This window comes from Lagopus muta, chromosome 5 (assembly GCF_023343835.1).
Source record: "Lagopus muta isolate bLagMut1 chromosome 5, bLagMut1 primary, whole genome shotgun sequence".
Lineage (NCBI taxonomy): Eukaryota > Metazoa > Chordata > Aves > Galliformes > Phasianidae > Lagopus > Lagopus muta.
Genome location: NC_064437.1, coordinates 13,656,318 through 13,678,266, shown reverse-complemented (window position 1 = coordinate 13,678,266; position 21,949 = coordinate 13,656,318). Strand labels below are relative to the sequence as shown.

The following is a 21,949-nucleotide window of genomic DNA, read 5'->3' as shown; positions in this document are numbered from 1 at the left end:
CTTCAGGTGCTGCTTTGAACTGCACCTCTCACTGAGTGGGGTTATTAATATCCTAATTCCAGAGTGCACAGCAACTATTTTTATCGGAACTATTGTACAGAGACAGCAAGGTCTTCAGCAGAATTCCCCCTGAAGAGAGACTGGAAGACGTGGTTAATGACCAAGTGTGGGAGTGGGGAGCTGGGGGACACCTGCCTCAGCTCAGCAGTGCCAGCACCTTGCTGGGAGATCCAGAGGATCTCAAAGCACACTTTTGAGTGCGACAGATTAGGGAGGATCAGTGCAGGTGCTCGAACTGCCCTGCAGTGCTCTTTGTTCTTGCAGTCATCCAGGGTGATGCTAACATCCAGCTCTACGGAGATCAGAACAGTGAGCATTCCTGTATTTTTCTGTGTTCTGGGCAGGATGTTTGCTATGCAACGTGGTTATTAATAAGCCAGCGGAGCAGGTATCCCAGTCAGCACCCAGAGTATGACGCGATGTGGCACCGAGGGACGTGGAGGTCACGGGCTGACGGCTGAACTAGATGACCTTAAGGTTTTCCACACTTAATGATTCGTGTGACTCCACGAGCCAAACAGCGCGGCAGCGGGTGCAGACGGCAGCGACTTGGCGCTGAGTGGCGCAGCAGCACAACATCGAGTACCCGCACCGCCACAGCCGCCCGGCACGGCGCCACACTGCGCGTGCGCCTGTGGGCGGGACGGCCGCGCGCCTTCCTCGTGGGCCGGCGGGCGGGGCGCGGCGCGGCGCGGGAGGGGCCGGAAGCGGGGCCGGGGGCGGTTTTCCCTGTGGTGCGTTCGGAGGGGTTCCGCGATGGAGGTCTCTGGCCCGGCCTCGAGCGCGGTCGGGCGGCCGTTGACAGAAGACGAGATGGCCGACGTGAAGAAGGAGGCAAGTGCCGGGCTGGATTGTAGGCGGGAGCCGGCGCGGTGGGAAGCGGAAGCGCCGTTAGAGCGGGCGGGAGCGCCTCGCAGAGCGGAGTTCCCCGGCGCGGCCCGGACAGCGCTGGGCTGTGGGTGGTTGGTTACGTCAGAGAGGAAATCAGTTTGCCTCTTGTTTGTTGACCGTCCGAGTGCTCGTAATGTACAGTGTCCTATGTACCAATTTGTGTATATTTGTGTATACTAACACTGTGTGGCCCCTTGGGTAATTTTTTTTTCTTCTCTCCTATGCCGTTTTCTCATTCAGAAAAGGATGGAACTTAGCTTAGTTTCTTAACAGCTTTATGCGTGCAGCGTTTCCTTTAAATGCTTTGTCATAGTTTGTGAGGCATGTTTTTCGAGTTATTACTTGCTTCTGAGGAACCTCAGAGTACAAGTGCAATAGGTAGCATCCAGTTGTTACAGCAAAAACAAAACAAATGAAGGCAGGACCTACTTATATATCACGTCACATATGTAGTCTGATTTAAATTTATCTGTGTTAGCGGCTGAATTTGTAGTTTCTTCTCCCAGGAGTCCATCGGTGTCACATCAGCCTCTAATCTTACAGTTCCATATAGTAATTGGAGGACTTGATGGAAGGCTGGTGTGTAGTAAGAGAGAACTTTAATTTTATCATCAAAATGCAGTACAGTAAATCTGACTGTAGAGACTCTCCCATTGAGGAGGTTCATTGCTGCTTCACAGTATGCTCACTTGATTGCCCCAAAGTCGTTCAAGTACCTCTGATCAGGCACATTCATTGTGGTGAGTTATGGGCCAGGTCAGGTGCTGGTCTGTCTTTGTGAAGCAGCACAACGCTGCTCAGAGCTCGCAGTGCAGGTGTGTGTGAGCGTAACAAAAGGAATAGCTGCTTGTCCAGCTCTCAACTAGATTAAGTGGTGATCAGGGCAGCTAGGGTATCAGAGCAGACCCAGCTTAACTGCTGTGAGAACACAATCATAGTAAAACTCAAACAGGTATTTAATTTTTTACCTCTCTTATCCAGGCTCCTGATACCTTCTTCTTCCCTACCATTTTGTCACATCAGAGAATACTTAAAGCAACTGCCTAGATGGTCATAGGAGTCTTACACTTTTCTCTGCACAGTGAGCTGTGAGATAGAAAAACTGCACCACCAGAAATCCCATGTGTGCTGTGTGACAGTGCACCTCAGAAAGCTCTTTTACAGGGGTCATCCAGCCTGGGTAAACTTGTCTGAAGGAGAAATTACAAAGGGTAAAATCTAATGGTGGAGATCTGGGAAGAAGGCAGTGAGACATGCAAGAACATTGATATAGAAACAGATATTTAAAGCTCCTGTTCTTCTATGTTTACTCTTTCTGTTCCTTACAAACTACTAACCTGTGTGGACAGTTGGGGGAGTTCAGAACTGATGCACTTAATGTAGTGTAAGGCACAGTGCAAGAAGGTGTTAGTTGAAACACAGTACTTTTCTTTTGAGTAACAACTTGCTTTATACTTCTAATGCTAAAAATTTTACTGACTCTTGTGTCTCAGAGTTTGTTGATTGATCCCTTGTGGTAGGAAGAGGTACAAGAAATGGAAAAAATCAGTGTTGCTGGCAGTATTTTTAGCACAGCTTGCTGCAGTTGGATGCTTGAGGTGTGTTGCAGAGCAGATGGATACAAGCAGCACTGCTGCCCATCTCTGTTCTTACAAAGTCAGTTAGGCCAGCACCCTGTGATTGCACAGGAAGCTGGATTGAGTCATCATCCACTTGTGGAACTGGGTCCTCTCACTACCAGGCCCAGAATAAGAGCAGGGACAGATGCAGCTGCTGTGTGCCCCCAGCCCAGAGGAGCCACCCGGCTCCAGCTGCACTGTTACGCTCTGGTTTCACATTGAGTTCGATCTGGCTGTGGCAGTTTGCTCCCGAAATTTTTCTTGCTCATCAGTGCACAAGTAAAGTGAAGAGTCGTTTCCACATTGCTTTCATAGAATATAATCTCAGTGAGTTGAAGGATATTTGGAAGTTTTCTTCAGGAAAAAGCATTGGTTGTTTCTTTCGTCACTTGTATATTAAAGCTTTTTTCCCCACTTGTAGCCCTCAAATTGCTTTTTCTTTGAATTAAATGAGGCAAATTTGATGAAAGGAGAGAAGGGGGATTTTTTTTCACATTGGTAACTTTCAGCTAGTGGATCTGCCTTGTGTATTTCTTCACAGTGAAAACTGCTGGCACGGGAAACTGCCAGTTCTGTAGTATTATGTAAAATGAAAGCTTGTTTTTCAATTAAAAAGGTATCATTTGTGACTCATCTTCATAGAGTAGTAGATTGGTTCTTCAAATCAGAGTTGTGAACAAGATGTTAGTTCTGTTTTGAAGTTAATGTACTGATTAAAATAAGAGTTGGAGATACTTGCAGTTGTGTGAACCCTATGAACAAGGTAAATAAATGTCTTTATGTTATGCTATGTGTGAATAAATTCCTCCTTAAAAGAGAAGGCACGTGATCTTCCAAGAGGAATTCAAAGTCGTGATGTTGCTCCTGTAAATTAGCTTTGAAGTAAATTGATATTTGTGTTGTAATTGAATATGATAATGAAAGTTAGTTTTTTTTCTGGGGAACCATAGTGTGTGAGTGGAGGTGGGACTCCGTACAAGGTGCTGCAGTGCCCAAAGGTACTTAGTGGCACTGCAGTTCTGTGCTCGGAACGGGGCTCTGCTTCACCTTTCCCAGTGGCAACTGGCTGCCTGCAGGGCTTCTTAGGCAATTGGTACAATCCCCTCCCAGGGGTAGACTTGCATCTTTTTTTCCCCCTTCTCTTCTCTTTGCTGGTCATAGAAAAGAGTTAAGCAACTAGTTGACACTTGTTAGCTGGGGTTATGCTGTAGGAGGTAGAGCCATTTTGCTTCGGCCAGTCATCAGAGTTGTGCTAATTTCCATGCATTGGTGCTATGTGTCAGGGCTGTACAGGTTGCTCCAGGTGTGTGGTATAAAGCCTTAAACCAAAAGAAAGCAGATGGACAGACAAAAAGCAACCAGTAAGTCTGTTCAAAGTAGGTGCATCTGTGGAAGGAAGAGCATGTATTGTGGATGCCAGTAATCTGGTGGTGAACCTGTGTGCCCAAATAACTGTCTGTCTAATGCAACTTTGAAACGGTGAGTATATTTATACTGTTGCTCTGAGACTGCAGTTATTCAGTGTGCAGAGAACATTGATAATGACAGTGTGTGTCCTGCATACAAATGGTGTAGAGATGTGACAATGTAGACAAAATGAGTGGCTGCTATTTGTGTTTTATTGGTTTAATTTTTTTTCATTTTATTTAAAGACGGTTCTGAAATGTGATAAACACAGACTTAATGAAATATTTTCAGTGTTTGCCTCCACTGGCTAGTATACATTAAAAATTCTTAGATCACTCAGGAAGATGATGAATTTTCCTTTAAAAAATTTAGGAAAAAAAAAATCCCTTTTAAATAGATGCAAGGAGAAAATTCTCTGCATATGATATGCTCATAATGTAGTGGCATCTTTAAACTATTTTATTAACCTGTAAGTCATAAAGATTTTTCAGTGTAGCTTCTAAAAAATTGAAAGACTGAAAGATTAATGTATGTTTGTTTTGTTTTTCAGGCTTTAGAAAGGATGCGTCCTTACTTGTGTGACAAAATTATAGCTGAGAGACACTTTGATTACCTGCGTTCAAAGAAAATACTCACTAGAGAGGACACAGAGGAGATCTCTTCTCGATCTTCTAGTAGGAAAAAAACTGGGAAGTTATTGGACTACTTGGCAGAAAATCCAAAGGGACTGGATGCTTTGGTTGAATCCATCAGGCGAGAAAGAACACAAAACTTTTTGTTACAGAAGATAACTGACATAGTGTTGAAAGTCAAAAATGAAAAACTTGAAGCTCTCAAAGGTGAGAAGTTTATAATAATGTACTGTAAGACAGAAGTTTTATTTTGAGGAGCTGTGAAACAAAGGTCCTACAGCTGTGTGTTCCTTACAGATTTTTTTTTTTTTACTTCCTCTAGTTTTTGGGACAGCATAGTTTGAAAATTTCATAGTTTTCTGTTTAAAATCCTGGGCATATATTGATAGCTTTACTTCTTTATTTTCTGAACATGTAATAAACAACAGATCAGAGAAAACAACTGTGCTGTGTGTTGTTCTAAGGAATAAGTTTGTTTCATGCTTCAGTTCTACTTTCCATGAGCTTCTAATTCAGAACTCAGAATAGGTGATTATCTTCCATCTTGCATTGCTGTTGAAGCTATTTGCTGCAGTGGCAGGATGCTTTGGTTTTGTTGAACTTTGCATCTCAGCAGAAGATAAGTCTGCAAACACAGCATGAGGGGGAATTCTTATTCTTGCCTTCAATGTCAGAACTTAAAATCAGACTGTTAATCTCTTTCTTCATGCAGTCAGAAGTTTTGTTGACATAGAAAACTTAAGTAGCTATATGTACTCATATTTGAAGGCAGAAAAAGAAAGTATAAAGTATCTAAACCAAAACCCTTACTTCCTCTTCCACACCCATAAATAAATAAGAAGGAAGAAAGTATATTTTTAACTCCATAGATGAAAGAGTTGAATTTCTGTTTGGCTTCAAGTATAGCAGCTGTCAAATGCAGTCTATTTTGAAGTAGAACCATGCAGCTGAGCTTTTTAAAAGTTAGTTTGAAGATTATAGTGAGAATATTCTATCCAAAGATAGGTCAGAGGGCTGAAGTGACTTCCTAGAGGGAAGCTGCAATTACAGTGCACCATTATCAACTAGTAGCTGATACAGAGAAAACTTTTTCACGTGGTTGACTAGATGATCTGCTTGTGTTTTCTGATTTGGTGTTAGTACTGGGATGTCACAGGTAAGATGAAGACAGTCTGTTAGAAGTGGACACAGCTGATCCTTAATGACAGCTTTACCACTACTAACTCAGAGCACAGTTAAAGGATGTATCCTGATGTTGATTTTATTCTCTGCCCTTTGTTTCAGGTCTAAGTTGCAGCACCTGTCTGACCTCGCTGTATGGAGGAACAAATAACCTTTCTAGATCATATTCTGATGAATCCAATTTTTTTGATAAAACAAAAGACAAAGAATCTACTCATATGCATAATCCAGAAGAAGATTATAGCACTGCTGCATTTATGTCTGCTGTCTCTCTTCATTCAATGAATCTACCTGTTGCAGAGATGGGGAATGCTGAGAGTGCAATTTTTTCAGCCACTCTTCCAGGCCCTGGAGACCCTGGTGCACCCCCTCTCCCTCCAGAACTCCAGTCAGAACAGCAAGAACCATCTACTAGTTCCAGTGACAATTGCTTTTTGCCTTTAAGGTCACGTTCTCTTCATCCACAGTGAACTTAGTGACATTTGTCTGTTCATCCAAATGCTACTGAAGCTGAGTTTCAGTCTTTTAAGGGTAAAAAATGTTTTCAAACCGTTAATTTGGGTAATCAGAGAGAACAATCAATGCTACTTGATGTTTTTAAAGTTTTGTTTTGTTTTGTTTTTGTAATCAAGTGTCTCTAGCTGCTTTTGTTTTTCTTAAGGAGTTTGGTTGTTTTTGTTTTTGTTTTTAATTATGGTACCATACCAGCAGAAGTTGTTTCTTTGTTGTTTTGCTTTTTGTTTGTTTGCTTTGTTTTTAAACCAATATATTTAAGATACCACGTTTAATTGCAGGTACTTAAGCTGCAGTTACAGAATAGTAACAACAAATGTCATTTTTTTTTTTAATGTTTTGTGGTGAGTGAAAAAGCAGCAGTGATTAAGAAAAGCACTGAGTATTGAAAAGTAATGTCCTGGACTAAAAGCTTAAGCTCACATGCAGAAAAGCTTAAATTCATGCACTAAATTAACGTGTCCTCCATATATGAGTATAATTTGCAAAAAAATATTTTCATTTGGGGGGGGGGAAAAAAGCCTTACTAAATCTGTAGCTATGCTTATTCACAAGAAGGCTCTTAATTTTCTGGACTTTCTTTGTCTGACCAGTAAACTGAAAGGCACTCAATATCAAAGTGATTTTGAGCCAGCAAGTACATATTCACAAGCCCTAGCATGCTATTATTGTAATATAACTTAGAAAATCATGATTTGAAATGCACTTTAAATACAAATTCTCATTAATTTTTAGAAAGGAAAGTTTTTTAAAACTCGTGAAGGCTGTCAGAAAATGTTTTGTATAATGCTGTTAAGGACTAAGGCTTGTGTGTTTTGTCCTGGTGGGTGAGCAGAGGAGTCTTGTGGCAAGGAAGTGCCCTTAACTGAACGATTCTTGGAAGTGTTGTACTTCAGATACCTGCTCTTCAACACAGACATGTTTACAGTTGTTTAGAATTGAAGGCATTTAAACTATTTGATCATGGGAAGGTTCTCGTATTTCTGAACACAACATAACGCAATATTCCTCTTATACTCTGCCTTAACCACTTTAAAATTACTAGGCAAACTTTTTCTTGGAAATGCACTCTTGCAGCATTCTGTAATGCTGCTCTTCAAAAGGATGCTTTCAGTATATCGAAAGACAAGTTTTCTATTTCTTGCTTTGAATTCTTTTTGTTTTCATACAGCTGTGTAATTCCATTCAAGACGAAAGCCAGGTAATAACCCTGAGTTGTGTTTTCCTTTTGTGCAGACAGGCCTTCTGCAGGACCTCTGCATAGTCTCTACACTTTCATTTCATGTTTGCTCTGGTTTCAGGAGTAGGTGAAAATGACCTGCAGTGTTCAATTGTCATCCATATTCAGTACGTGAATAGCTTACATTTGCTTATAATGTGAGCTTCTGCTTGTGTATTTATAAAAAAGCCTTGTCTTGTAAACGTCCGAAGACCTTCAAGATGGTGAAAATGATTCTAAGTGAAACTCATCAGTACAGGTGGCACTCTGGGATCTAAATTTAAGTAAAATCTTGCTCTCTAACATGAAATAGAGGATAAGTGCAGATCTTTCTTCCCTTAACTTGTGCTGCAGTTGCCCATACTCAGGATGCATAGAAGTTTGTGTCTAGATATCTCTTTGGTGGCTGTATACCACTTGAAGAGTTGCATGTGTGTTCTCAAACTTTTTTTTTTTCCTCCTTGTTTTCACTTCCTTGGAAGTCTAGACTTGGGTCCCTTCTTGGGTTCTTGTAAATGGGGAGAGAGCAAGCTTGGCCTTAACTGAAAAAGGGCTTTAGGTCACTGTGGAAACTGTCTTGCAGTTGTATGTCAGAACACGCAGTGTGAGCTGCCTGCCACGCTGCACAGTGAGCAGCAGGCCTGCCTGTGTGGGGAGTGCTCCTGCAATGGAGCTTCTTAACCTGAGACTTTAAATGAATGTATAACCTTATTAATGTTTATAATGGGCATTTTTAAGAAAAATGAAATATTTTTAGCACGACTTTTGAATAAATTCTTTTGTATATTTGCTTGTTTTCCTGTTTGCCTTTATTAAAATGTGTAGGCTCTAAGAGACTCTAGAGTAGCTCGTGCCAGTACCTGGATGGGTGGCTTTGGTTTTGTATGTGTGAGAGGCTTTTCTTCTTTTTACAGTTGTCTCTGGGGGAAAGAGTGACAGTGTGAAACCTGTGTTGGTACTGCCTTGAAGAGCCCCGTGGAGAGAGAGCACACATGTGAAATGGAGACCTTGTCTGCTGTGTGTGGCTCATGGCTGGTATTGCTAACCTGAGAGTCTGAATAGCAGCAAGAGTGCTGGGAGTTCCTCCTGCTTTCCAATGCCGGCTGCGGGGCCTGATTGCCTGCATGCTGCCCAACAGCTGCCACAAGCTGATGTGGGTGGAGGTGCCCCAGAGCAGTGCTGGGAGCCTTACCTGCCCGGAGGCTGAAGGCAATGCCATTTCTCTCTGTTCCCTCCAGTGAAGCTCACAGATGTGAAAAAGAGAAACGGAGGTTGACTCAGTTTCACATCTAATTCTCTTTTCATCTGTGGGTTTTTTTTGTTTTTGTTTTTTTTTTTTAAAGCCCTAACTTACCGGGTCGAATCACAGAATCACCCGGGTTGGAAGGGACCCCAAGGATCATGTAGTTCCAACCCCCCTGCCTAGCAGGGCCACCAAACATACACATTCAGATCAGGTTGCCCAGGACCCCGTCCAACCTGGCCTTAAACACGTCCAAGGACGGGGCATCCACAACCTCCCTGGGCAGCCCGTTCCAGGGCCTAACCACTCTCCTAGTAAAGAACTTCCCCCTAACATCCAACCTAAATCTTCCCTCCTTCAACTTAAAACCATTTCCCCTAGTCCTGCTGTTGTCAGCCCTTTTGAAGAGTTTACTCCCCTCCTGGGTGTAGGTTCCCTTCAGGTACTGATAGGCTGCAATGAGGTCACCCCGCAGCCTTCTCTTCTCCAGGCTGAACAAGCCCAACTCCCTCAGCCTGTCCTCATAGGGGAGGTGCTCCAGCCCCCTGATCATCTTAGTTGCCCTCCTCTGGACCCTTTCCAAAATCGAACCCTTGGACCCTTTCCAAGGTCGAACACTCGCTACTCAAGTGCGAATGCAGGAAGGCCAGTTATTTCCCTCCCTTTCTCCCGGACGCCGGTTGCCGCCCGCAATGCAGGCCGGGGCCGGCGGGCGGAACCCTCGGCGCGGGGCCGGTTTCCGTGCGGGCGGCGAATTGCGCAGCCCCGCCATGGCGGCGGAGGGAGAGGATCCGCTGGGCTACTTCGCGGCCTACGGCAGCTCCAGCTCCGACTCGGAGGCCGACGAAGCCTCGGCCGAGGAGCGGCAGACGGGAGCCGGCGCGGCGGCGGGGAGCAGCCCGGGAAGCCGGCCGAAGCTGCCGCCGCCGGACGAGCTCTTCCGAAAGGTGTCCCAGCCGCCCGCCTTCCTCTACAACCCGCTCAACAAGCAGATCGACTGGGAGAGCCGCGTCCTGCGGGCGCCCGAGGAGGTACGGCCCGGAGGGAGGGGGCTGCCCCGCTCCGCCCTGCCCCGGGTTGTCCGCCGGCTTCTGAGGCCCGGCACGTGGGGCTGACCGCTTCTCTGCTCTCACCCGCAGCCGCCCAAGGAGTTTAAGGCGTGGAAGACGAACGCCGTGCCGCCGCCGGAGGTGTACAGCCCGCCCGAGAAGAAGCCTCCGCCGGCCCCCGCCGTCGACATGGCCATCAAGTGGTCCAACATTTACGAGGACAACGGCGACGACGCGCCGCGGCCCGCCGGCAGAGCCAGGTTCCTGCCGGAGGAGGAGGAGGAGGAGCAGGCGGTGTCAGGTAGGGCAGGCGAGGGGAGCTGATGCTGCCGCTGGGGCTCCCGGCCGGGTTGGTGCCCAGCTGCAGGGTATCCTGTGGCATACGGCTATCATTGGAGTCGCAGAACTGTTGAGTGTGGAATGACCAGTGAGATAGATGGTTGTAGTTCAGCCGTTGGTCCATGCCCACTAACCACGTCCCTCCCTCCGTGCCACACCTCCACGTTTTTCAAATACTTCTAGAGATGGTGTCTCCACCACCTCTCTGGGCAGCCTGTTCCAATACACCAGTGCTCTTCCTGAGGATAAATTTTGCCTCGTTTCCTCCCCTGTTGACTTTAACATTACTTTCTGCTTCTAAAACATATTTTCCAGCTTTTTATCTTATCTATTCAAACAGTACTTTTTTGGGGGCAGGTACTATGCAGCGTCTACCATAACAAAGCCTTTCCTCAGTTGAGCTATGTTGAAACAGCAAAACATTCCTGTTCTGACCACATATCATCCACATTCTGAAAATGAGGATGCTGTTTGTTAGTATTCCTGTGCCTTTACTCCAGGCGTCTCAGATGTGGCCGAGTTAATTGTTCACGGATGAGAATGCTGTTCAACACAAAAATATGGCATTGCTGACTTTGAGTAATTCTGTCTTTTGTTTAAAGATGATGAAAAGGATGATGAACCAGCTTATGCTAAGAAACGGAAACTAGACTCTGGGGAGAAGACAAAGAGGAAGAAGGTATAAGCAGAATACGCTTGGTTTTAGTGTGATGAGAATTTAAATGAACTTGGATTCCTCTGGAATGTGGAACAAATACATGTTTACTGAATTTCTCTCTCCTGTTGGGTAGGGAATTTTATTTCAGCAGTATGCTTGCCTTTTGGAAAGCACAAAACTTAACGGACAGTGTTGTGGTAGAAACTCATCTGCTAAACAAAGTTTAAACCTGTTAATTTAAAGAGGTGTCTTAAAACGTTGTGATGGAGACTTCTGCTCATGGGTACAGGATTCACTGGTATTTTGTTTATCAAGAAACCTGGTAGCGTGAGCTTTTCTTGACTGATTTTTTCCATTGTGTCAAAGCCTTTTATAAAGGAGCATATACTAAAGATTCTTTGAGTATTGTACTGTGATTTGTTTGAATGATGCTGTTTTGAAATTTATGTAAAGATAGTCACTGGAATAAAACTACATTTCGAAACATCTGTGATATAAATGTTGCACTGCATGCCTGTTGAGTGGGCGCAATTAATTCTGTACTGTATGCATTTCGGTGCTGTATTTCTGAAGACTCAACAATCCTCAGGGTTTTGATTGTAATAAATACACAACTGCAAACAGAAATATTGACCTAAAAGTGGAGTTTAATATTAGATAAATCCTGATATTGTATGTTCTACATCATAAAACATGAAGCTAACTGATAGAGGAATTGAAGCATTTGATGTATTCTTCCAAAAGCTGAAAGTAGCAGCTAGATATGTACATAAGGAATATTAAGATAAAGCTATGGCAGAGCCTTTACTGTCAAATTATGTTTACTTCAGTGCTAATGCTAGTTAAGCTTTTCATAGTATTTGAGCCAGTGCATGCTGCATCTGTGCTAACTGCTGCTTGGAATTTGGGGTCTGTAAATAGAAAAAGTAACAATGGGCTTTGAGGGGAAGGTAAGGGCTGCTCTAGGTTTATTGTCAGCTGAAGCATCTCTGCCTTAGAAATCTGCACTGAGATCTGCCTACTGATACAGGTTTATGTGGTTAAGCAATCAGTGTGCATGTCAATGTTCTACATTTTCCTTCTGTGTTGAGCTAACTTGAATTTGGTAGATTTTATACCCATATGTATATTTAATATTCATATTTTTAAGTGATCTTTAAGACATATTCTTTTAACCTAAGCATAGAAAAGTGTATTTGTGGTTAGTGAGTATATGCAGCTTCAGTCATCTACTTCAGGTTGCAATTGTCATGAGCTACTGTTTAAGATCAAATGGTTTGAGCTCTTTTTACAGAGAAAGGAATTACAGTTTTCCTGATGTGTTGAATTCAGTGTCTCTGAATGAAAATGCTCCCTCTGGTCAGTTCTCTGTATCTTCTGATATCTCTGATATTGCTGAGAATTCAGCAGATGGCTGAAATTTGAGGGATTTGACATGAGGTGTGGGATTCAATGGACTGCCTAATTCAAGACTCACAGCAGTAAGCCTCTCTGCTGCTGAAGTGCTGCTCGAAGTGTGTTACAGCTGAAGGTTAATGTCACTAGCTCTGGAAATAGGTTGCATTCCCACAATAGCCATGGCCAAGAAGGCTTTTGTCCTCGTATTGTGTGCCCTGCCTTTCTGCGAGGCAGCTCAGGAAGTTAGCATGCTAATTGCTCCTTTTGTTTTCAGATAATACAATATACTTGGTGTCCGGTTGTCTTGAAGCTAACATTGTCAAATATTCAGTTTCCAAGGAGAAAAGCAGCATGTCTAATCAGAGAGAAGAATGATTAATTGTGTTATTTAGGCGCTTAGGGAAACCTCATTGTAAACAAGGACCATGGCAGCATCCCTATTCAGGATACATGGCAAAGACAACTATCTGTCTTCTTAGGACATCTGAAACAAGAAAGCCCGTCTGAAGTGGAGGCACCCAGATGAACTGATTCTGTTGGTGGATAAGTTTTATTGGTAGAGGTGGCTTGAGTCTAGGGAAGTTCTAGCATTGCTGCTCATGAAGCAGGCAGACCCTACAAAGAAGCCCAGAGTAGAGAGGGGACTGACCTTTCTGTGCTCAGAGACAACAATATGTCTGTTTTTTCTGAGTAACTGAGATTGTCTAAAGGAAATTTTGTATCCTCAGTTGTAAAGGGAACTGCAGGCCTTCCAGGCATGGCTAACCTAAAAGCAAATTATGGCTCTGAAATTCAGAAGAATGAGAGGCATTTGGAAGTTCAGTCTGTGGGGCTACAGCCCAGAAAGCTTCCATTGAGAGCTCTGTTTCTAGTGGCAAGCTTTGATAGCATGGTACTTACTGAGCAGTACTGAGCTCTGGAGGGAGAAAAGCATGGCGTGTGTATCTGGTACAAAGAGGCTGGTTGGAGCAGCTGGGTTGGGCTGGATAGAACACCACTGGTAGCCAGGAGAGGAAAAAAAGAAGAGAAAGCTCACTGATTTTTGTGAGGATTAGTAAAGTTTTACTCAGATACTCTACAACGCTTCTAAGAAAAAATGGTGGTAAACTAAATTATAATCCTCATCTGGGGTTGGACTTCCAGGTCAAAATTACAAATGAATTATCAATGATACAAAGAACTGTGAGGCTGCAAAGTTACCAGCTGCTGTTCAGGTTCCTCGAAGATGTCCGTATTCCAGGGAGGATGTCACAGCCTTGTGATTATAGGAGTGCATCCAACACGTGCAGTGGAAAAAGAGGCTCTTCTCAGTGCTCTTTTTGGACGAGTAGGAGTGATGCTGATTCCCAAAGCAGGATGAAAATGGTAATGATGTAGTGCTTAAAAAAAGGAGATGAGGTAAGTGTGAAGAAATGAGCAATAAGAAGCTTTTCTAGTTTATTTCAGAAGCTGAAGAGAAAAGATGAGAAGCTGAAGGGCAAAGTGAGGTTTGGGCTGCTAATAGAGAAAATTTGCCTCCTCTGTGCAATGGGATCTGGGAAATGCATGAGTGAGTGCTTACTGAACTTAAACTGATAGCTCAGCTCAAAAATGTCTGCCTAGAGAACAGTTTGTCCTGGATTGTCTTTCAAGAGGAAACAGTGACAGGGAACATACACCTCCACTTACACATGTGGAATATTGGCTTTGAAAATCAGCCTGTTACTAACTCAGCACTTGCACTGTTTTTATGATGAATCAAATGTAATGATGATCATTATGTGTAATGGGGGTTAAAAAAAAAAAAAAAAAAAAAAAAAAAAGGCAGTAAAAATCCCTACAAGCTTGATCTGAATTCTCTAAAAAAAAGATTTGTCAAGAGTAGAAAACTGGTGGCTGGAAGGCAATTTGTTTGCAATGAACACATTGTGCTGCCTCTAGATGCTGGCATAATAGCAGCTACACAATATAGATTTCCAGGAAAGGCAAGGTGATCTGGGGAAAAAAAAATTCAAGTCAGTATAAAACTACAGCTGTTTCAGATAATGGCCCCCATGGCAGGCAGTGCTTCCTCTGAGAAGTGCTGATGGAGAGATTGCTGCAAGGCATCACCCTGCTAGGCTGCTTGGTGTTCCTATGTGGAAGCTCCATGCATGCCAACGCTATCGAAGAACTGATTCATTTACAAATGCTTTGTGATAAGCTTCAGGCTGCCAGTGTGAAATTGAATCCTGTGAAATGCAGTGTGTTCTACAGAGACGTTTATCTCAATCCTGTAATCAGTGAAGGAGAGGAAATGGGAGCTGTGTGAGGCTGGCTGCTCTTTCTCTGATGACAGGAAGCTCATTTGCCAGTTTGCTCATCTTGCAAAATCGAGGCAGAATTTGGATGGAAAGGTGTAATGCTTTCACTCACCAGCAGGATACAACTTGGGTTTTCTTTTGCTTAAAAGGCTCCTGTGACCATTTGTTTTAGCTTGGGCCACTCGATATAAATAAGTTTAATACTGACACAGACAGTTTGGGTGTGGGTTTAATGTGGGAATGGAGCAGTGTGTTGAAAGAATGTAGCAGCTTGATGTTACAGATAAACAGACTCCTTAAAATTCCAAATGGGATATGTTCAGAAAATCTCTTAGCAAAAGGAGGCACCTTAGTAAGAATATAACTCCAATCCTGCCAGCAATGTTTTCTGGCTAAGGTCAGGCTTAAAACGTGATGCAATGAGAGGCAGAGAGCAGCTAGGCATTCTGTGGGTTGGTCAAAACTTGAAGATTGAAACAAAAGCAGCATTTCTGTACAGTAAGTGATTGGCAAAATACAGAAAATTACCAACAGAAATGTCAAACAAATGGTTTGGTTGTTCAGGAAGCTTCCAGTGAGACATGGGAATCTCAGTGAATGATTCTTGATTCAAACCTTTTGGTAGCAGTGAATTCTTTTGTCAAAGCTAGTTAAGTCCTATAATGAGAAACCAAGAAATAGTGGGAATAACAGAGGAATGGGGATTCTAGTGAGCTAGTTCTTCTTCTAAGTCTCTGAGGTATCACCGGTCAAAGGAAACAACAGGTATTCATTGGAGCCTGCTGATTTTGTGTCCTCAGTAGATGTGGGCTTAGATCAGTTGGTCCTGGAAAGGGTAGTTGCACCACAGATTGGAATGGTTTTTTTGTTGCTGGCTCCTTTGAAGTATTTTCTTCAGGGCACTATGAAAAACTTGGAATTTTCAGGGAAGCTGGGACCTGTGGGGCTGGATTGACAAAAGAATGCAATGAATTCAGTGAATGGAGATAAGCATTTTTGGTCCTTATCAAATACCTTTATCAGCACTCTTCATTTAGAAGATGAAGTGCCCTTCATCTTTAGAATGCTTTCATCTTGATAGCTTTCAAAAGATTAATCACACCTTTGCTCTGCTGTGGCTGTGAGCAACAGCATGACTGTTCTGTGCTTTGCTGCCTTCTAACAGCACGAGCTGTTCTTGGGGGCAAACACTGATTTCCCTTCCCTTTGCTTAAACTTCTCCCACCTCCTTCATCCCTGTATATGGATTAACACAGAGTAATTCTGGGAAGTAGTAACGGGGAGAGGAAGTGAAACCACAGGACTTACCAGAGGATGTTAATCCTCTCCTCAAAACAAACCAAACAAACAACACCGCCCAGCAGCAGGCTCAAAGCAAAAGCAATTGTGAGCTTTTCTTTTGGGAGGCAGAATGGGGGCCACTGTTAAAATTTTCTGGCACTGTTGTTGAAAATTTTCTGACATGCCTTGATGAGTCAATAGAATTACATCTTGTGTGACTGAGAGCTTTATATATATCTGAAATGTTTCAAAGACTGGTAATTTAACATAGTTATAACATCAGCGTGCCTGATAGCAAAAGCTTGTTTGCAGGCATGCTGTGTAATAGCTAGGAACGCTGACTTTTGTATAAGCTCTGAAGTTTGCTATTAGTGACTTGTAACTGCTGTGTTCTCACAGGACCTTGGTGCATCACCACCTGCCTGTAAATATGCTGTATCTCTGTGGCAGTTTAAATAAGCCACGTTGCCATGATCTCTGACATAGTAATAAAATACTGCTTGCATCTTATGTACTTATATTTTTCTAAGTATCTATGTAGGTCGACTACCCAGTAGAGGGAGCTTTTGCTAACTGCTGGCATCGTAGCTGCTTTAAGGAGCAGCACTACTTTATTCGATAGACCGCACAGAGCCAACCTGCTAGTTTTAGGTTTTGTTGTTCTCTTTCTCTATGTTTTAATTAAAGAAGAAAAGAGAAAAAGAAGAAAAGAAAGGCAGAAAAAGACGGCCTGTTACTTGGAGGTAAGAAAGTGAGGCAGAACTGGCTTTGAAAAGTTTGACTCACCTGATTTTTCCACACTGCCATAAGCTTCTTGCTTTTCAAAGAAAAACAGGCATGTTTGTAACTTGAATTTTAAGCAGAAGTTTCACATCTTTTTTTTTTTTTTTTTTTTTCCTTCTTTCACAGAACTTGCAGAAATAAGGCTGGCACCGGTAGGTCACCCAGTCCACCTGCCCCATTTCCCATGGGAGTCTGTGCTGGAAAACAGTGCTCCCCTGGAAGACAGCAATGCAGTGAACGCTGTCACCTCTTTCAGTCAAGTTAGTAGATTAATGATTTGGTAGGAATCAGCACAAACATGCAGAGGAACAAGAAAGGTAACACCTTTCTTTTCCATTTTGGGAGGCATAAAACCCACTGAAGTAACTCTGTGGCTTATGGACTTATTTACAGAGTGGGGACTCCTATGTATAAGCACAGGTGTAAATGGCTGAGGATGACATTTGGAATTATCAAACATGATTTATCTCAGGTTTTTCTCAGTTCTCTAGTTGTAACATAACCAAATAAAATGTAATTCCTATGTCAAATGAAGATTCTAAGGTCAATGACGAACTTTAGCAAAAGATACAGCTCCCGAGGGCATTTTTTGTAGTCAAAACAGCCTAGTAATGCATAGTATCCATGTTCCCTTGGAGCGGGCTTCTGCTGAGGACTGCAATGCTGCTGTACCTGGAGAAGTAGCCAGAACTGAGTGCAGGTAGGTCCTACAATTTACTTACAGAGTAGCCCTTAAAAGCAACCTTTTTTCTTCCTCAAGTCTGCAAAAAGAATGAAGAGAAATTGCCATTATACAGGACAAGAAGCAAAGGTCCTAAGAACTGACAAACTGCATGTGCTTAGGTTTTTAATTAAAGACCTCATTTAACTTTTCACAGGATTTTTGGCTCCATACAAAGCTGGAAGTTAATTATTTTGTTTGCTGTGGAAACACCTAATGTGATGAGATGTGCTTAAAAGCAAAGGTCACCATGACTTGAGTGTACTCCCTATAGCTCCATGCATGCCTACATGGTCTGCTGCTGGATGTGACACAGGTGTGTCGCTGAGTGCTCTGAAATTCAGCCTTCAGCAGGCAACATGGGGGAACTCAAAGCAGTCATTTTTACACAGAGAATGTTATGCAGACCTTGGTTTCTGGTTTTTTTGTTTGTTTGTTTTTTCCCCCATTCTCCAAATGTCCCACACGTTTTCATAATGCATGATTTCACAGAAATCCTCCTGAAAAGCTATCACATTTAGTAACAGATAGAACTGATTCCTAAGTAACTCTATAGCATTTTCCATTGGTGCTTTTTATATCATACTCAAGCATTAAGGACCAGAAATAAAAGCTGTAGGGAAAAACTGTCTCTCCTAGTACTTGCTAATTCATTTCAGAAAGTCTTGATTTTCCACAGTTACACTGCATATGAGTTTTATTTGTTAAATAAGCAGCTCTTCTGTTCTTACTGCAGAACAAGCAGATCCTCCTGCTCCTCCTAGTCAATGCTATAGGGTTGTTGGGAAGCTATTTGTGGTATAATCACTTTAATTCTATTTCTGATATCATGCTACCGGATCCTTTTCAATCTGCGGCTACATTTACATTAGTAAGTCGTTTGGCACAGTAAGACAATGTCTGTAATGTGAAAGCACACCGCAGGCTAACTCTGCTTTGCCCACCAACCTGCCACAGCTGGAGTGCATTAAAGGCACTCCTGGAGTGCATCTTCTGCTTTGGGCTTCATCCAGAAGGAATGCAGCTGATGTACTCTGAAAACCAAAGCACGTGCTGCCAAGGCAGTGGGGAGAGTCACCTCAAAAGTGCACTATAACCCCAGCCAGTAAGCTCCTGTTACCACGGCTTCTGCGTGGACAGCAGCAGGACTGCAGGACACACCTCACTGGCCAAAATAAGCTTTGCTGAGGCAAATGCAACTGTATTCAGATTGAGTCCAAGCTTTATGCTTTTGGTAGTGTGCCAACACTGCCTTCTAAACTTAGCTTTTTCCTTGTCCTAAGTTGTTTTTGTGTGGCTTTTTTCCATGTTAATGGTTCTTATGTTAAGCATGGGGGTTGGTGGAGAGTGAAAACTACAGTAAGTTTAAGCACTTATCCTTGCTTATCCACTGTAGCCAGTCTAGTAGCATTTCTTGTTAGACGTGCCATTCATTGCTGCAGCAGTTTATATTTGAAGCTTAGCTATGTGTGCATCCCACTACAGGCCATGGAAAACCAGCTGTATATGAAGCAAATGATATGTGAACTCACTGACAGGACTATGGCACTGAGCACCTGGTTTGTGATAGTGGCTGAGGCCTTGTTACATATCTAACAGTAGAGTAAGGAAAGTGATTTGTGTTTTTATTACGCCTTGAAAGAATGGATCCCTTTCCCCTCCCAGTGCTTTCTTCTCAGGCAAACTTGTAGCAAATTTGAATCTAGCAAGCTTGCAAAAACTTTTTCTTTGCCATGCAGTTGTCTTAAAAGATGAATTTCTCCCTGAGGACATTTCGGCAAGGTGAAGAGAGAGATTGATCGTTTCCAGATGCTCTTTGCTGGCAGGCAAAGAAAAATTATTTCAGGTAATGTTTATGAGTGTGTTTCCAAAATATCCATTTTGTATGCAAATCGGGCAGGGAGAGTGCAAGCCAGCATGATAGACATCCTAAAAGTGCCTGAGATACATAGGTTTTCATTATTGTGGCTGTGGGTTACTGGGAGGCTCACCCCTGCTGACCTTTGGAGCTTCCCTTTTGTGTCTCCTATTTCCAAGCAGAGAAAAGAGGTATTTTTCATACAGAAATACAGAGGCCACGCTCAGTGTCCTCGTTAGACAAATCACCCAGCACTCCTTGCTTTAAAGTGGAATCAGACAAGTAAAAATCCATCACTCATCTTTTATTTGATGAGCTGTGTGCCTTTGCTGGTAAGCTTCCTAAATACTTCTTGCTGGCATGACTTGGCAAATGACAATGGATTTGCCAAGAGGTTTCTGAGGGAATACCCTGCATCAAAGAAGCAGAGAGACCTGATGTATTTTATGTTATCTGAGACAGTGGACAGATGGGGAGAGTGAGGGTACATTAGCATCCTGTGCTTGGTGCACTCCATTTCAGCCTCTTGCAGAGCACAAGCAGGACTCACACAGCAGCAACTGGAGTCACTGCTGCTTCTGCCTGTGCACAAGAAGTCAGTACTTACTTGGGTGCTGACTGCCTTGCCTGGCAGCAACATCCTGTATCTAATGACTACAATTTGATGACTTCTTAATGGTGAAAACTGAGAACCAACCGTTCCTTTTAGAGACCCCGATGTCTGGAAGCAACATCTGTGTCTCACTCTAAGCAGTTGTGCCACTGAGTGGTGGAAGCCATGGGATCATGTCTATCAGAAGCAAAGGATGTGCCTCTTGGTAAGCAGTCTTTCACTTCCGGCTGTTATACTTCTCAGGACAGCCAGTATGATAACACATCTGCTTGTGCACACTGAATCAAAGCAATCAGCTCTTGTAAGCCTGTCTCCATTCTGACACTGGTCTTTAAATCACTTAAACTGGTTGTCATGACTACTGATAACGATACTGAAGCTGTGTCCTGTAGCAGAAGTACAGCTTGCCCTGATAAACGGGACAGAAGACCCTGTCTAGTCCTGGGGGAAGAGGCAGCACTGCACTTTGCATCTAGAACTGGCAGCGGGATGGACAGAATTCTACTCTGTGGTGACAGAACCCAGGATGTGGGCAGCATCCCTGGCTGAGCCCTTGTAGGGCCAAAGAAACGCATAGTGGGCCTGAAGTCTAGAGCTGGGGTGGCCCTACTTTGAGCAAGTAAGTCCTCTGTGGAACTGTCCTGGTACTTATCCCAAAAGTGGTCAGCAACTCAGATGTGACTTAGTAAGTGAGGATAAGGAAGGAAAGAGAGAAAAAAGAGGGAAAGGTGAGAGTATAGTTTTCTGAGATTGTTTGGGTAGAGCAGGGCCCTCATTACTGTGCAGAAAGGAAAATGAGGTTTAGAGGACAGGTTTAGAGCACTGCTTCACTTGCTGTGTTTCAGAAGACAAGCAGAGGGGGAAGATGGCTCCAAGTCAGGTTTTAGAGTGTTCTCTGTGAGAGCAGGATGTAGGTAGGAGGAAGCCGGAAGAAATTGAACCTCATTGTTTTTGTGATTGAAGAAGAACCAGGTACTATGCCAAAGAGAGCTTTGAATCCAAACACATGGTGCTAATGGTTTCGATGTGCTGAAGCTGTGGTTGGCCACCTGTAGTGCTCCAGCGTGGCTGAAATGCATTGTCGGTGTGGGGGCAGAGTGTGTGTGTGTCTGTGTGTGTAGCCCACTTTCCCTTTCCAGGCCTGCAGGTTCTGACCTGACAGCCACTGCCCAGACAGAGCCCTGCCTATATGGCAGCACGGCAGCTCAGGTGGGCTGCTGATGTAATGGGGTCTGAGCAGGAACCATAGCCATGATGCCTGATAGACAGCACACGTGGTTAGAATGTGCTGGGTGGAGTCCTATTCCAAATGATGCTAAAACTGGCAGCTTTGCAGTGGGACCTGATCTTTCTTTGTTGTTGTTCATGAAGATAGAAGCCTCTATGTGGTTGAAATCTGTTTTGTTGTGTTTGGTTGTGGGTTTTTATTTTGAGGAGAAGGGAGGTAACTTCAGGTCTTCAAAAGTAAAAATGAGATCAAAACCCTGGCAACTGTTCAAGACAAATGAGAAACCTCCCATTGAAGGGCTTTCTGTCACCTTGGAGACATCATTTAAAAAAGCGAGGTAGAGTAATTTTAGTTTCAGACTTCCCTTTGTCCTTGTCCCTCCCATGCAAATTCTGTTTTTATACTTACATATCCTGTTTAGTTTTGCTTTTTTTCTATATAAACAGGGGAATTTGGCAAAGCTAGGAGAACACTGAAAATGACCTTGCACATGATGTTTCAGAGCATAAAACCAGTGCTTGGAAACAGACAAAGTTAAACTTGCCCAATAACAGATTAAAAAACAAGATCAAACATTTTCAGATCATACAGATAAACATAAAAAGCTTGGAAGTCTTATTTTATATTCTTGGACTTTTATGTGTTGCTAGGTCTTTATTCTGCAGAAGAATATGGGATTTAGGCAACAAGGTTTTTGTGATAAGAAGAGAGGATGGAGAAAGATTAAATAAGGAATAATCTAATATGCAGTATGGATGTAATCTAGTAACTATTCACTGTCAGAATGGGCACTGTTGTTCTGTGCTGTGGAGCTGCAGGGGTTACCAGGTGAGGCTGTGCCATGGCTGGAGACGGGAGCAATTAGAGAGGAGATTAGGATAAAGTAGTGCTTCTATCCACTAAAGAATGTAAATATTTTGAATATTTTCAATAGCTCACACTTCTCAATACCAAACCTCCTCCAAATGGTACC

General features: G+C 43.2%; 2 protein-coding genes across 2 annotated transcripts; both read left to right on the top strand.

The window, feature by feature from the left end:
- The first annotated feature begins 759 nt into the window (after positions 1–759).
- Positions 760–8,312, top strand: BCL10 (BCL10 immune signaling adaptor). The gene is made up of 3 exons (XM_048946452.1): positions 760–894; positions 4,528–4,816; positions 5,894–8,312. The coding sequence occupies exons 1-3, from the start codon at positions 817–819 to the stop codon at positions 6,259–6,261; spliced, it is 735 nt and encodes a 244-aa protein (XP_048802409.1). The 5' UTR covers positions 760–816; the 3' UTR covers positions 6,262–8,312.
- Positions 8,313–8,838: 526 nt separating this feature from the next.
- C5H1orf52 (chromosome 5 C1orf52 homolog) lies at positions 8,839–13,995 on the top strand. Its single transcript, XM_048946707.1, has 4 exons — positions 8,839–8,880; positions 9,376–9,797; positions 9,906–10,116; positions 10,757–13,995. Exons 2-4 carry the CDS (start codon positions 9,402–9,404, stop codon positions 10,837–10,839), a joined length of 690 nt encoding a protein of 229 aa, XP_048802664.1. The 5' UTR covers positions 8,839–8,880; positions 9,376–9,401; the 3' UTR covers positions 10,840–13,995.
- Positions 13,996–21,949: the final 7,954 nt, after the last annotated feature.